Consider the following 14,366-nt stretch of genomic DNA (forward strand, 5'->3'; position numbering starts at 1 on the left):
CCCCTTCTAACACGTTTTATTGGAACAGCCGATGAACTTGATGGCAAGAACTAGAAATACTGACGGCTAGGGCTTTTAGAACAAAGACGGATAGAAATGTCCACCTGGACTACTAAATGGGAAAAAACTCCAGCACTGTTGGTGCAGTGAGAAAAATACTCACCTTCACTGTCAAACTCTTCTGGAAAAGAGGAAACAGAACAATTATTTGTATCTATTCATATTATGGTGTAAAAAGAAGAATAAAAGGCCGGAGGGGTTGAGGCGTGCTTGGGGTTACCTTGTTGGGCTCCTGCTTTGGGCCAGCGCCTCTGCCCCTTGGCAGATGAAGGCCGAGGTATTCTGGCTGGACTGTCAGACTGAGGAGAGGAGATGGGAGGGGAAGATGACTGGGTAAGTGTGTCCCATTTTGGATGGAGAGCGTACACACTTATAAACATGCACACATGCAGGGTCATTCTTAGGAAAAGGAGGACACAGGCAGCCCCTCTTTAAAAATAAGAGGTTACCTGTTTGTATGTGACTTCCGCTGTCTACAAACAGAGAAAGACAGCGTTGAGTAAATATCTGAATGCAGACCTATGTCCAAACCTTCCACCGAGGGGGGCTACAAAGCAAGTAAAACAGTAGGAAAACCAAGCTGCTAAGATTATTATAATTTTTTCCTAGAGCATGGAATGACAAGTTATGCTAAGACAGCCAAACAAACTACTGAAGATGCTCACAGCGCTATGTTAAAGTAGGTGAACCTATATCTGGCAGCCATGCTGCACTAGCAAGTTCTACACAGTTCTGAATCTGCTAAATAGCTAGAGGCAATAGAGGCAAAGGAAGGATACCTCTTCAGATGCATCTTCAATAGGCTTCGGTGGATAATTCCAGCGGTAGCACAGAAGCACAGAATGAACCATTATCACACTAATAGCAGCTTAGAAATAGACTATATTAGCCAGTCTAATATGTTATATTGGCCCACTTTTCTATTTCTATGGATGGCACCCTAGTCCTAACCTATGACCTTGTGGTACTACATGGGTTCCATCTTAGCTAAGTCAAATATGTGCCACACAACTAAAGCATATTCAACATCAGCTCATGGACAGGTAGCAGTAGCCTATATCCGTCTCAGAAACAACAGCAGTCTTATGACCACCTAAAATATGTGCCATGGTTCGTCTTCCCAAGTATAAATTAAGTTTCTATTTTTTTTTATAGCAAATATAGGCTAGCATAGACAAATAATGATGAAATTCTACTGAAATGCTGGAGTTGAAAACAGATGATAAAGCAATAGACTGGAAACTCTCACAAACCAAGAGTGTGCTAAATATAACTAATCTCTCAATGACTGCAGAGCGCTGCAGATGACAGCTGTCTTGGTCAAAGTTGCAGAAAACAAAAACGAATGTGTTCTATCCTAGCAACAAGCAAGGAGTAAGGGCCCTTGAAGTGAAATGAAGCGAGCGAGCAAATTAGCATCTATGCTAACACAAATGCATTCAGAGCAACTACATTACTATTAGGCATGTAGCTACCTCCTGTTCATCATCTTCAGCCTTGGGGTTGAAGGTGAGAGTACAAATGCATTAAGGCCATGACACACACGGTGATGGGGCAAGGTTATAAATGGGAGCATAAACAAGGAATTAACATAAGGGTCGTTGCTAAGGCCAAAACAAAAGTGAACAAATTATTATTCTAAAATGAAAGTAAAAACATATAGTTGCAATAAACTATGTCTAAACAATTCAAAGTGTTGTGGCCACCTTTGATTGAATTTTTTGAATCAAACTTAATTAACCATTTCATTCTTTGAATTTGTCCTTAGTTTACTTGCGTAATAAGCCGTTGCTTGCTTCATGCTTTATTTTTACATTTTATCGATTGGCGTCACTCCATAGGACATTATATCACACCGATGGACAATGTACAACAGGCAGTCAAATTAACTGAAAGGTCACTAGTTCGAATCCCTGAGCCGACTAGGTGAACAAGCTGTCAGATGTGCCCTTGAGCAAGGCACTTAACCCCAATTGCTCCTGTAAGTCACTCTGGATGAGATAATAAATGACTCAAATGTATAAAAATATATATATATATAAAAATTTACTCCTGTATAGTTATTTTTCATCAATACCTCCCAGGGTCAGGAAAGGGTCATTTGCACACCTAGTGCCTTCCGTGGATGTGGTAGCCGTTTCTTAGGCTCCCTACCCAGAATCAAACCCTGTTTCCCCGTTACCCGTGGTCACCATTGTATGCACAGAAAGTACCATTGAAAGCTGACAGGGCAGACATATGAATTACATGTCAGTACGTCACCAGTCGAGGCTATAAAGTCACCAAAAGCGTCTGTGGTGCCTGAGAGTAGCCGACATTGATTTTGGGTCTGACCCATGCGCACCGAGGGGGAGGCCCTGACAGCTGATGCAGTGGGAGCCATAGGAGCCAAGGTACGGCTTGATAGGTGTTCCCTTTGAGGGTTTTTGGAGTATACCGTACAATGGAGCCAATGACAGGGTTTGAAAAACACAACGTATCTCTGATGTTGGAGGGCAATAGGGTGACCCCCGTTCCAGGCATCACTGCACTAGCGTGCCATTTTCCGCGCCGGAGAACCATCACCGGAAAACCATCGGAGGAAAACTGAGACACTCAGAGTAAGACCGACTGGGGCGTATAGGAGGCAGGGTGAATAGTGTTCAAAAAAGAGGCTCTGCCAATGGGGGCCCTCCGAGGGGTACTACATATGCCAATCGGTCAGTGGGAGTGAAACTGATTTGACAGAGAGGGATCAAGAGGATGGATGGTCTAATGCAGGGAGTGAAAACCAGGACTTTGAGGCACCACAGCCAGTCCCTAATATGGGCCTGCACCATCACTAGGGCCAGGTAAAATAACCAGACCCTGCCCAGACGGCAGAGAGAGACACAGAGGTTGAGCAAAGGTCACCTGAAGGGTGTGAGGAACCAGACGTGGGAGAATGAAAATGTAAATATTGCACTCAGAACCACTTAAAATTATCAACATTTATACAGGATAAGTCTAATACAAATAGGTGTTATTTGATGAGAAATACATCTAAAAAGGCAATTACAGAAGTTTATTAATAGGTTATGTCCCCCAGGGTGACAGCTATTTCCTCTAGTGTGTCACCATCTTCAAGTCACACCAAGTGAAAAAAGTTGTCACGCCTGTGGAAATCTCAAGCTGGATTGGCTTTATTATTAACAGTAAGCTTACCATTTGATTTCACCACACATATTTTCATTGCTATTTATACTTAGAATTAATTATTATTTTCAATTATATATTCAAAAGACGTCACACCAAAGGACTAAGGAATTGACCCCTTTTATGGTAATGGCAGAAAAGTGCAATATTTTGTTAAATATTTTTGATAAAGCTCACAATCTGTCCAGAACAGGTGCTCCAGCAATGTCTTCCGTTCTTTCTCATTTGTAAGAGAACCCTCCCCCGCGCAATGGTGACCAAATGCTGGGTCGTTCTTTAATCAGAAAAATGTGTCACACCATGTGGACATAGATTTTGAGATCAAAATGTAATCAATCAGAACTATTTTGAAATATCATGGACTTTGGGACTACAGTTTCCGGAAATAGACTTACACTCCATGACCAAAAGTATGTGGACTCCTGCATGTCGAACATCTCATTCCAAAACCATGGGCTTTAATATGGAGTTGGTCCCAAACGTGTCACAATTTTAACCAATTTATATTTGAAATTTAAAAAATGTAATAAAATTCTAAAGGGCATCACGTCAGGAGGCCAAAGTTCATGTTCACTCATATAAATGAGCTATTTACACACAGAAGTGCCATATTTCCTTTCACCTACACATAGTGGAGGAATCAGAAAGATAAGTACAGGAATCCCTTTTATTTGAGTCATCATCAGTAAAAAAGTTCTCATAGCTGGGATAACTTGCCCGACTGCCATTAATGCCATAAATTGTGTCTTTCACTTAAACAATGGTGAGGAATCGGAAAGATCAGTTTTAGGCTACTATAATTCTTTGTAGTTTGGTTGTTTTAACTTATTTTTTTATTTTTTACCACCTGTCCAACCTCAGAGCATGCTCAACTTGCGGGAATGCTTAGTTCACTTGCCCCAGGTAATAGGTGAACCCTTAAAATCAATCCCTTATCAACACTCTTCTACATACTGCAAGTCTTAACCTTAATATCCTCCATTAATATAATGAAAAATAGGACATTTTTAAATCTCATGGGTTGACATCACATATTCATATGCTATTGCAACTGCCAAACTGTAAAAACGTTATTTATGTTGTTGTGTTTTGCTCGTCTTCAATGGGACTTGTTGCTATGTACTGTACGATGTTAACGAATGACCAGTCACTTTCATAATGTACTGATTGTATTCATTTCCCAAACTAGACTTAACATGAACATGTAGCAAAAATACAACCATGGAAAGGACTGGCATGAGAAATGTAGGCATTGGTTGAATATGAAAATGACTGACAATAGTAGATACTGCTCATTGGAGAGAAAGTGGGTTGGAGTCATTTAAAGCTTACCGCTGGTTCAGGTTTGGCAGTTTTACTGGGCTCCTCTTGATGTGGTCTGTGTTTTGTGTCCTCTGACACTCTGGCCTAAACACACACACACACACACACACACCTCAGGATCTCATAGAAGCATTGTTGCGGCCATTGTTATATTGAGGACCATTTGGCACAAAGTCACAGAATGACAGACATACTCCACCTTTTTGTCACCCTTCTCTGGCACTTTGGTTTTCTCCTCCCCCTGTTTGTGTCTGAGCTCTCTCTCCTTCTCTCGCCGTTTATCCCGGTCTAAATCTTTCTCCTTATCCCTCTCTCGATCTCTCCCTCTGTGCGACTCCTTGTCTTTGCTCTTTTCCCTGTCTCTGTCCCTCTCGCTCTCCTTGACTCGTTCTCGGTCTTTCTCTCTTTCATTGTCTTTGTCCCGGCTCTTGTCCTTGCCACGGTCTTTGGTACGGTCTCGATCGCGGCTCTTTTTTGACCTTTCTCTCTCGCGGTGGCGCTCCTTTTCCTTGTCGCCCAGTCTGCCCTCTTGCTCTTTGGGCAGGTCTGGGTCCTTCTGCTCCCAACCCCCGGCGCTGTGCTCTCGGATCGCCTTCTCCTGGAGAAACACACATATATAGCAAAGCATATACACACACAAAAGCGTACATACACACAGATACATTAATGTGACCATAGGGACACCCTCAAAACACAGTGGCACCAGGCAAACATTAGCCCTGTATGACAAACCTTTACGTTAGAAGTTGAAGTTACATACAGAACAATAATTTAATTTACATTTTTTTGAACGATGGTGACTGATTTCTAGAATTTCACTAAGCTAATGTACACTCCCCTACGTACAGTGAAGGTAAAATGTTACATGTGGCTCTCACTACACGCCAGCATTTTGGATTTGAGATCAAACGTTTCATATGAGGCAACAGTACAGAATGTCACCTTTTATTTGAGGTTATTTTCACGAAAGTGCTTTGTCATAAGTGTTTGGACAAATTCACTTAAAGTGTATTTGGTCCCAAATTCCTAGCACCCAGTACATCGACTACTAGCTCATTGGATGCATTTGCAGTTTGTTTTATGTTTTGCCCAATAGTAACTGAATGGTGAATGATGACTGGAGTAACTTTCTTTAAGTGAGTAGATAAGAGGTTTCTGAACACTTCTAAATTAACCCTGATAATGCCATGATTAAGAAAAACCATGAATAATGATGAGTGAGATGCCATTCAGAGGCTACAATAAAACATGCTAACCTCTCATTATTACCAATGAAATGGGGAGTCAAGCTTTTTTTGTGGGGTATGATCATCATCATTCAAAACAACCAAAACAAACTGGAAATGCATCCAACAAGTTCGTAGTCACAAGCTTGATGTAGTCATTGCGTGCTATGAATATGGGACCAAACACTACACTTTTGACTACTTTAATACACAAGTGAATTTGTCCAAATACCTATGACCTCTTCAAATGGAGGGGACTATATACATGAAGTGCTTTCATTTCTAAAACAGTAACACCGATATCTATGGAAATACTTAAATCCAAAATGATGGAGTAGAGAGCAAAATATAACATCTTTGCTTCACTGTCCCAATAAAGTCTAATGGGAATATATCCTTTCCAGTCTGAATTGTGTGTGTCTGGGCCGTATTCGTAAAGCATCTCAGAGTAGTATCGCTTATCTAGGGCCAGTTTAGCCTTTGAGATCATAATTAATAAGATTATATGGACAGGTTGGGACCTGATACTATATCAGCATTTCACTTCGAGAGGCTTTGTGGATGGAGCCCCTGGTCTCACCACTTGGTCTCGTTGGCGCTCTCGTCCTTCCCTGTTTTCCTTGTCCTGGGACCGGGAGGAGCTGGCCTTCCCCTTGGGGTCCAGCTTGTCCCCGGCCAGCACCCGCTTTACCGCCTCCTCACTGGACAGCTGGGGACGACATGACACAGGGGACAGATGTGATTGTCAACTCACTTTCAAATCAAAATGTATTTATCACATGTGCCAAATACAACAGGTGTAGACGATACCGTGAAATTCTTGCTTACGAGCCTTACCCAGTGATGCAGAGTAAAAAAAATAGTAACACAAATTGTAAGCTATATACAGAGATTACCAGTACCAGACCAACATGTGGTATTTGAGGTAGATACAGTATGTACATAAAAGGCATCCACTTCTGTCCTCAGAACAGCCTTAATTCATTGGGGCATGGACTCTACAAGGTGTCGAAAGCCTTCCACACAGATGTTGGCCCATGTTGACTCCAATGCATCATTGCAGTTCTTGACACCGGTGAGCCTGGCACCTACTACCATACCCTGTTCAAAGGTTCTTGAATATTTTATCTTGCCCATTCACCCTTTGGATGGCACACAATACACAAGCCATGTCTCAAGTCTTAAAAATCCTTCTTTAACCTGTCTCCTCCCCTTCATCTACACAGATTGAAGTGGATATAACAAGTGACATTAATAAGGGATTATAGCTTTCACCTGGTCAGACTGTCATGGAAAGAGGTGTTCCTAATGTTTTGTACACTCAGTGTATATAGTGTGTATAGACTTGAGTATCCATAGAGTCAGTGCAAGATAGGGTCAACGCAGATAGTCCTTCCTACCATATCTATCTCTTTAACTTTGTTTATTGGGATTGAACATTTTTCAAAGTAATTAATTGTAGAAGGAGTGCACATCACTATCACACATCAATCTTTGAGTAGAATTACCTGCCCATCTGTCTGTTCATAATGAATTGAATTAATTTGATTAGAAATGTCTAACATAGTTGCCGCAGCCATTCGAGTACAACGATACATCAATTATAGAGGATTAAAAACACAATCAAGTCTAAATGTATTCCCATTATGGTCCTTGTTATAATTAAATGTTGTGCTAGCTAGCTAGTTTACATGCATGTGAACAGTTGTCATGACGAGACCCTTCGGGAGGCATGGCAATGATCCCCTGAGCTCGAAGCCCTTTATTCGAACTGGCTGTCTTCAGGGTCCAAATAAAATGTGCTAGACTGTAATTGATCCTCTTCAGATTTCACCCACAAGCATCATTAGTATGTGTAAACATGCATCGCCTTATCTGCAGCATTTGGTTTGTGTGTTGATAGGTGACAGGGACTGAAATGCACAAACATATGCTCATAATGTTTGCAGCAAGAGCTACCTTTTCACTTTTCTTTGCGGCTGTGGCTATGTAAAATATTTAATTTCTTGGCAACTTTGGATGTTGTGGACTGAAGATTGCGCTACAATTGCACACAAACGTGTCTGCAGATTTGGTTGCATGTGTATGACAATCTGGACAGAGTGCGCGTGCACATGCGTCTGTCTGTCTGTCTGTCTGTCTGTGAGGGTGTATGTTGTGTAGTTACAGGCGTGCGCATGTGAAACAGATGCCAATGTACAGTTTAACTTCCTCCACTGTCCCTGTCCCCATACCGTGCTCGAACCGTGCTCGCCCTCTGCGTCGCAACACACATGACCACCCTCCTTGACAACGTGTGAACCAACTGAGCTATACAAAAGTTACCAATTTGTAACTCCGTTACACATGTACTCCGTTACACATGTACATGGGTCTTTTCAAGCAAACAGACCTTGTTGAGGCAGCACTTGGCGATGGCCTGTAGCAGCTCGTTGGTCCTCTCAGGCTCATGGCCAGCTACAATGCGCGCTGGCTTGACCGAGAGGGGCTCGCCGTTCACCAGCATCACCACATCTAGGGCCTTCTGCAGGAACGCTATCTTAGCATCCTTATCCTGCAGGAGAGAGGAAGGATGAGAGGGATTGAAAGAAAGAGTGAGAACAACAGCTTTAGGAAGACCGTCTAATGGGAATGTTTGAGGTTAGCATAACAAAACTGCTTCGACCTGTTTCTTTGCATCAGTTTTCTTGAGTGGATCCTCCATTAATATCAGAGTACACATGACCACTGGAGAGTTTATGCAGACATGCTTGTGTGAAACCCCTCTTCATCATGTGCACTTGAGGGAATTCTCAACATTGTATAGTTACGTGCCAACGCACAAATGGAACTAAGGGTGTTGCGCTGCACAGACCATTCCAAAATGGTGTCCTCATCTGTTATCCATTTCCAGATAAGCACAGTTGAGACCACAACCATGCCATGCTCCATGCCAACAGTGTAACATTAAGCTGGCCACTAACTTAACGTATAACAAGCTCAAAATCCATTCAGCCCTTGAGCTCTCCAGGCCCTGTATTTCACAACACAGCTGATATTAAGGCCTGAAAGAAAAGAGCGGTGAACGGGCCAGAGCCAAGAGTACAGTCGCACCCCTAAAAACAAAACAATTGTCACAAGAAATTAGCCTCCTGGAATAAAGAAAATACCAGAGCCCTGAAGAAAACTGGAAAGACGCTCCACCAAACGAAGTCTTCCGACTAGCTTGGAAAGACAGCACCGTGTAACATCGAAGAGCCCTCACGGCTGCTCGATCATCCTATTATTCCAACCTAATTGAGGAGAATAAGAACAATCCGAAATGTATTTTTGACACTATCGCAAAGCTAACTAAAATGCAGCGTTCCCCAAGAGAGGGTGGCTTTCACTTCAGCAGTGACGAATTCACATACTTTTGACGAAAAGATCATGATCATTAGAAAGCAAATTACGGACTCTTTAAATCTGCCTATTTCTCCAAAGCTCAGTTGTCCTGAGTCTGCACAGAACTGCCAGGACCTAGGATTAACAGAGACTATCAATTTTCTTAATCCTGTCTCTCTTAACATATTCATGAAAATAGTCATGGCCTCTAACCCTAAAAGCTGCATACTGGACCTTTTATTTTATTTATTTATTTTACCTTTATTTAACCAGGTAGGCAAGTTGAGAACAAGTTCTCATTTACAATTGCGACCTGGCCAAGATAAAGCAAAGCAGTTCGACAGATAAAACGACACAGAGTTACACATGGAGTAAAAACAAACATACAGTCAATAATGCAGTATAAACAAGTCTATATACAATGTGAGCAAATGAGGTGAGAAGGGAGGTAAAGGCAAAAAAGGCCAAGATGGCAAAGTAAATACAATATAGCAAGTAAAATACTGGAATGGTAGTTTTGCAATGGAAGAATGTGCAAAGTAGAAATAAAAAAATAATGGGGTGCAAAGGAGCAAAATAAATAAATAAATTAAAATTAAATACAGTTGGGAAAGAGGTAGTTGTTTGGGCTAAATTATAGGTGGGCTATGTACAGGTGCAGTAATCTGTGAGCTGCTCTGACAGTTGGTGCTTAAAGCTAGTGAGGGAGATAAGTGTTTCCAGTTTCAGAGATTTTTGTAGTTCGTTCCAGTCATTGGCAGCAGAGAACTGGAAGGAGAGGCGGCCAAAGAAAGAATTGGTTTTGGGGGTGACTAGAGAGATATACCTGCTGGAGCGTGTGCTACAGGTGGGAGATGCTATGGTGACCAGCGAGCTGAGATAAGGGGGGACTTTACCTAGCAGTGTCTTGTAGATGACATGGAGCCAGTGGGTTTGGCGACGAGTATGAAGCGAGGGCCAGCCAACGAGAGCGTACAGGTCGCAATGGTGGGTAGTATATGGGGCTTTGGTGATAAAACGGATTGCACTGTGATAGACTGCATCCAATTTGTTGAGTAGGGTATTGGAGGCTATTTTGTAAATGACATCGCCAAAGTCGAGGATTGGTAGGATGGTCAGTTTTACAAGGGTATGTTTGGCAGCATGAGTGAAGGATGCTTTGTTGCGAAATAGGAAGCCAATTCTAGATTTAACTTTGGATTGGAGATGTTTGATATGGGTCTGGAAGGAGAGTTTACAATCTAACCAGACACCTAAGTATTTGTAGTTGTCCACGTATTCTAAGTCAGAGCCGTCCAGAGTAGTGATGTTGGACAGGCGGGTAGGTGCAGGCAGCGATCGGTTGAAGAGCATGCATTTAGTTTTACTTGCATTCAAGAGCAATTGGAGGCCACGGAAGGAGAGTTGTATGGCATTGAAGCTTGCCTGGAGGGTTGTTAACACAGTGTCCAGAGAAGGGCCGGAAGTATACAGAATGGTGTCGTCTGCGTAGAGGTGGATCAGGGACTCACCAGCAGCAAGAGCGACCTCATTGATGTATACAGAGAAGAGAGTCGGTCCAAGAATTGAACCCTGTGGCACCCCCATAGAGACTGCCAGAGGTCCGGACAGCAGACCCTCCGATTTGACACACTGAACTCTATCAGAGAAGTAGTTGGTGAACCAGGCGAGGCAATCATTTGAGAAACCAAGGCTGTCGAGTCTGCCGATGAGGATATGGTGATTGACAGAGTCGAAAGCCTTGGCCAGATCAATGAATACGGCTGCACAGTAATGTTTCTTATCGATGGCGGTTAAGATATCGTTTAGGACCTTGAGCGTGGCTGAGGTGCACCCATGACCAGCTCTGAAACCAGATTGCATAGCAGAGAAGGTATGGTGAGATTCGAAATGGTCGGTAATCTGTTTGTTGACTTGGCTTTCGAAGACCTTAGAAAGGCACGGTAGGATAGATATAGGTCTGTAGCAGTTTGGGTCAAGAGTGTCCCCCCCTTTGAAGAGGGGGATGACCGCAGCTGCTTTCCAATCTTTGGGAATCTCAGACGACACGAAAGAGAGGTTGAACAGGCTAGTAATAGGGGTGGCAACAATTTCGGCAGATAATTTTAGAAAGAAAGGGTCCAGATTGTCTAGCCCGGCTGATTTGTAGGGGTCCAGATTTTGCAGCTCTTTCAGAACATCAGCTGAATGGATTTGGGAGAAGGAGAAATGGGGAAGGCTTGGGCGAGTTGCTGTTGGGGGTGCAGTGCTGTTGTCCGGGGTAGGAGTAGCCAGGTGGAAAGCATGGCCAGCCGTAGAAAAATGCTTATTGAAATTCTCAATTATGGTGGATTTATCAGTGGTGACAGTGTTTCCTATCTTCAGTGCAGTGGGCAGCTGGGAGGAGGTGTTCTTATTCTCCATGGACTTTACAGTGTCCCAGAACTTTTTTGAGTTAGTGTTGCAGGAAGCAAATTTCTGCTTGAAAAAGCTAGCCTTGGCTTTTCTAACTGCCTGTGTATAATGATTTCTAGCTTCCCTGAACAGCTGCATATCACGGGGGCTGTTCGATGCTAATGCAGAACGCCATAGGATGTTTTTGTGTTGGTTAAGGGCAGTCAGGTCTGGGGAGAACCAAGGGCTATATCTGTTCCTGGTTCTAAATTTCTTGAATGGGGCATGTTTATTTAGGATGGTTAGGAAGGCATTTAAAAAAAATATCCAGGCATCCTCTACTGACGGGATGAGATCAATATCCTTCCAGGATACCCCGGCCAGGTCGATTAGAAAGGCCTGCTCGCAGAAGTGTTTCAGGGAGCGTTTTACAGTGATGAGTGGCGGTCGTTTGACCGCTGACCCATTACGGATGCAGGCAATGAGGCAGTGATCGCTGAGATCTTGGTTGAAGACAGCAGAGGTGTATTTAGAGGGGAAGTTGGTTAGGATGATATCTATGAGGGTGCCCGTGTTTAAGGTTTTGGGGAGGTACCTGGTAGGTTCATTGATAATTTGTGTGAGATTGAGGGCATCAAGTTTAGATTGTAGGATGGCTGGGGTGTTAAGCATGTTCCAGTTTAGGTCGCCTAGCAGCACGAACTCTGAAGATAGATGGGGGGCAATCAGTTCACATATGGTGTCCAGAGCACAGCTGGGGGCAGAGGGTGGTCTATAGCAGGCGGCAACAGTGAGAGACTTGTTTTTAGAGAGGTGGATTTTTAAAAGTAGAAGTTCAAATTGTTTGGGTACAGACCTGGATAGTAGGACAGAACTCTGCAGGCTATCTTTGCAGTAGATTGCAACACCGCCCCCTTTGGCAGTTCTATCTTGTCTGAAAATGTTGTAGTTTGGAATTAAAATGTCTGAGTTTTTGGTGGTCTTCCTAAGCCAGGATTCAGACACAGCTAGAACATCCGGGTTGGCAGAGTGTGCTAAAGCAGTGAATAGAACAAACTTAGGGAGGAGGCTTCTAATGTTAACATGCATGAAACCAAGGCTATTACGGTTACAGAAGTCGTCAAAAGAGAGCGCCTGGGGAATAGGAGTGGAGCTAGGCACTGCAGGGCCTGGATTCACCTCTACATCGCCAGAGGAACATAGGAGGAGTAGAATAAGGGTACGGCTAAAAGCTATGAGAATTGGTCTAGAACGTCTGGAACATAGAGTAAAAGGAGGTTTCTGGGGGCGATAAAATAGCATCAAGGTATAATGTACAGACAAATGTATGGTAGGATGTGAATATAGTGGAGGTAAACCTAGGTATTGAGTGATGAAGAGAGAGATATTGTCTCTAGAAACATCGTTGAAACCAGGAGATGTCATTGCATGTGTGGGTGGTGGAACTAATAGGTTGGATAAGGTATAGTGAGCAGGACTAGAGGCTCTACAGTGAAATAAGCCAATAAACACTAACCAGAACAGAAATGGACAAGACATATTGACATTAAGGAGAGGCATGCTTAGTCGAGTGATCAAAAGGGTCCGGTGAGTGGAGAGGTTGGTTGGTGATTTAGACAGCTAGCCAGGGCATCGGTAGCAAGCTAGCATAGGATGGAGGTCTGTTGTTAGCTACCTCTTGCGTTCCGTCAGTAGATTAGTGGGGTTCCGTGTGGTAGAGGGGATTAATCCAAATCACACAACAACAAAAATAAAAACAATAGATATAGTTATAGAGGCCCAAGAAGAAAACATAATAATAATAATAAAAAATAAAAAAATATATATATAAAAAAAAATTGTCCGATTGTCTATTCAGATAGCAGCCGGTAAGACAGCTAACGGTTAGCAGGCCGCAGATGGGCGTTCAGGAGCCAGCCGAATAACTCCTTCGGGTAGATAACGTCGGCAGTCCAGTTGTGAAGGCCCGGTGGGGCTCCGCGAAAGCAGTAAAACGGGTCCGGATAGGTGACTGCAGCCCAGGTGTGATTGATGGAACTCAGGAGTGATTGACGGAGCTTGCTAGCTCCGGAATAATTGATGTTTGCTCCGGAATCGACGAAGGCCGATAGTCACACGGATAGCAGCTAGCTAGCTGTGAGATCCGGGTATGAATGTCCAGAGAGCAGTCGAAATCCAGGGACATGGAGAGAAAAATTGGTCCGGTATGTTCCGTTCCGAGCCGCGCTGCGCCGTACAGAACTGGCGATAGATTTTCGAGCTAAAGGATAGCTGATGACCACAAACCGTGGTTAGCTGAATACTAACGATTTGCCAGTAAAGGAGCTAACTAGCTTCTGAACTAGCTTCTGGATTAGCTTCTGGCTAGTTTCAGGCTAGCTTCTTGGAGTTTCTGGCTAGCTTCTTGGAGGATTACAGATCTGAGGTAAATAATACTTTTTTATAAATATACATTGGTGAGGCGGGTTGCAGGAGAGTGTTTTGAAGATGAGTTGATGGAAAATAAAAATAAAATGTATGTGAAAAAGTTGTAAATATATATATATACAGGACACGACAAGACGAGGACAAAAGACGTCTGAACTGCTATGCCACCTTGGTTTTTGGCCACCCTGCCTAGTGGTTAGCGTGGATGGCGGCAAATGTTTTACTTTTAAACTAATGCTATTTCTAAGTCCCAAGAAACAAAGAGATCTGCTGTTGGATCTGACAATTAAATCTTGATGGTTGTACAGTCATCCCAAATAAAACTTAAGGTCCTCTGCATTACTCTGGGTCCTGATCTCTCTTTTGACGAACATATCAAGAATTTTTCAAGGACAGCTTTTTTACATCTCGTAACATTGC

The 14,366-nt window shown here is 43.1% G+C and overlaps 1 protein-coding gene across 5 annotated transcripts in view; it reads right to left on the minus strand.

The window, feature by feature from the left end:
* LOC109865588 (TRAF3-interacting protein 1) overlaps positions 1–14,366 on the minus strand; it is a 49,658-nt gene that overhangs the window by 20,656 nt on the left and 14,636 nt on the right. For 2 of the 5 annotated variants that reach the window (XR_004203643.1, XM_020453895.2), the window contains exons 3-9: positions 8,176–8,337; positions 6,364–6,492; positions 4,757–5,155; positions 4,567–4,641; positions 510–533; positions 281–359; positions 164–181 (exon numbers count right to left, since the gene is read on the minus strand). Coding sequence is in view for 4 of the 5 variants with exons in the window: in XM_020453895.2 (XP_020309484.1) it covers positions 164–181; positions 281–359; positions 510–533; positions 4,567–4,641; positions 4,757–5,155; positions 6,364–6,492; positions 8,176–8,337 (886 nt within the window). In the remaining variant the exon portion in view is untranslated. The remainder of the gene's footprint in view (positions 1–163; positions 182–280; positions 360–509; positions 534–4,566; positions 4,642–4,756; positions 5,156–6,363; positions 6,493–8,175; positions 8,338–14,366) is intronic. The other 3 variants (XM_031793936.1, XM_031793945.1, XM_020453900.2) reach the window with 3 other exon arrangements.

The sequence above is a fragment of the Oncorhynchus kisutch genome, linkage group LG2, assembly GCF_002021735.2.
Source record: "Oncorhynchus kisutch isolate 150728-3 linkage group LG2, Okis_V2, whole genome shotgun sequence".
NCBI lineage: Eukaryota > Metazoa > Chordata > Actinopteri > Salmoniformes > Salmonidae > Oncorhynchus > Oncorhynchus kisutch.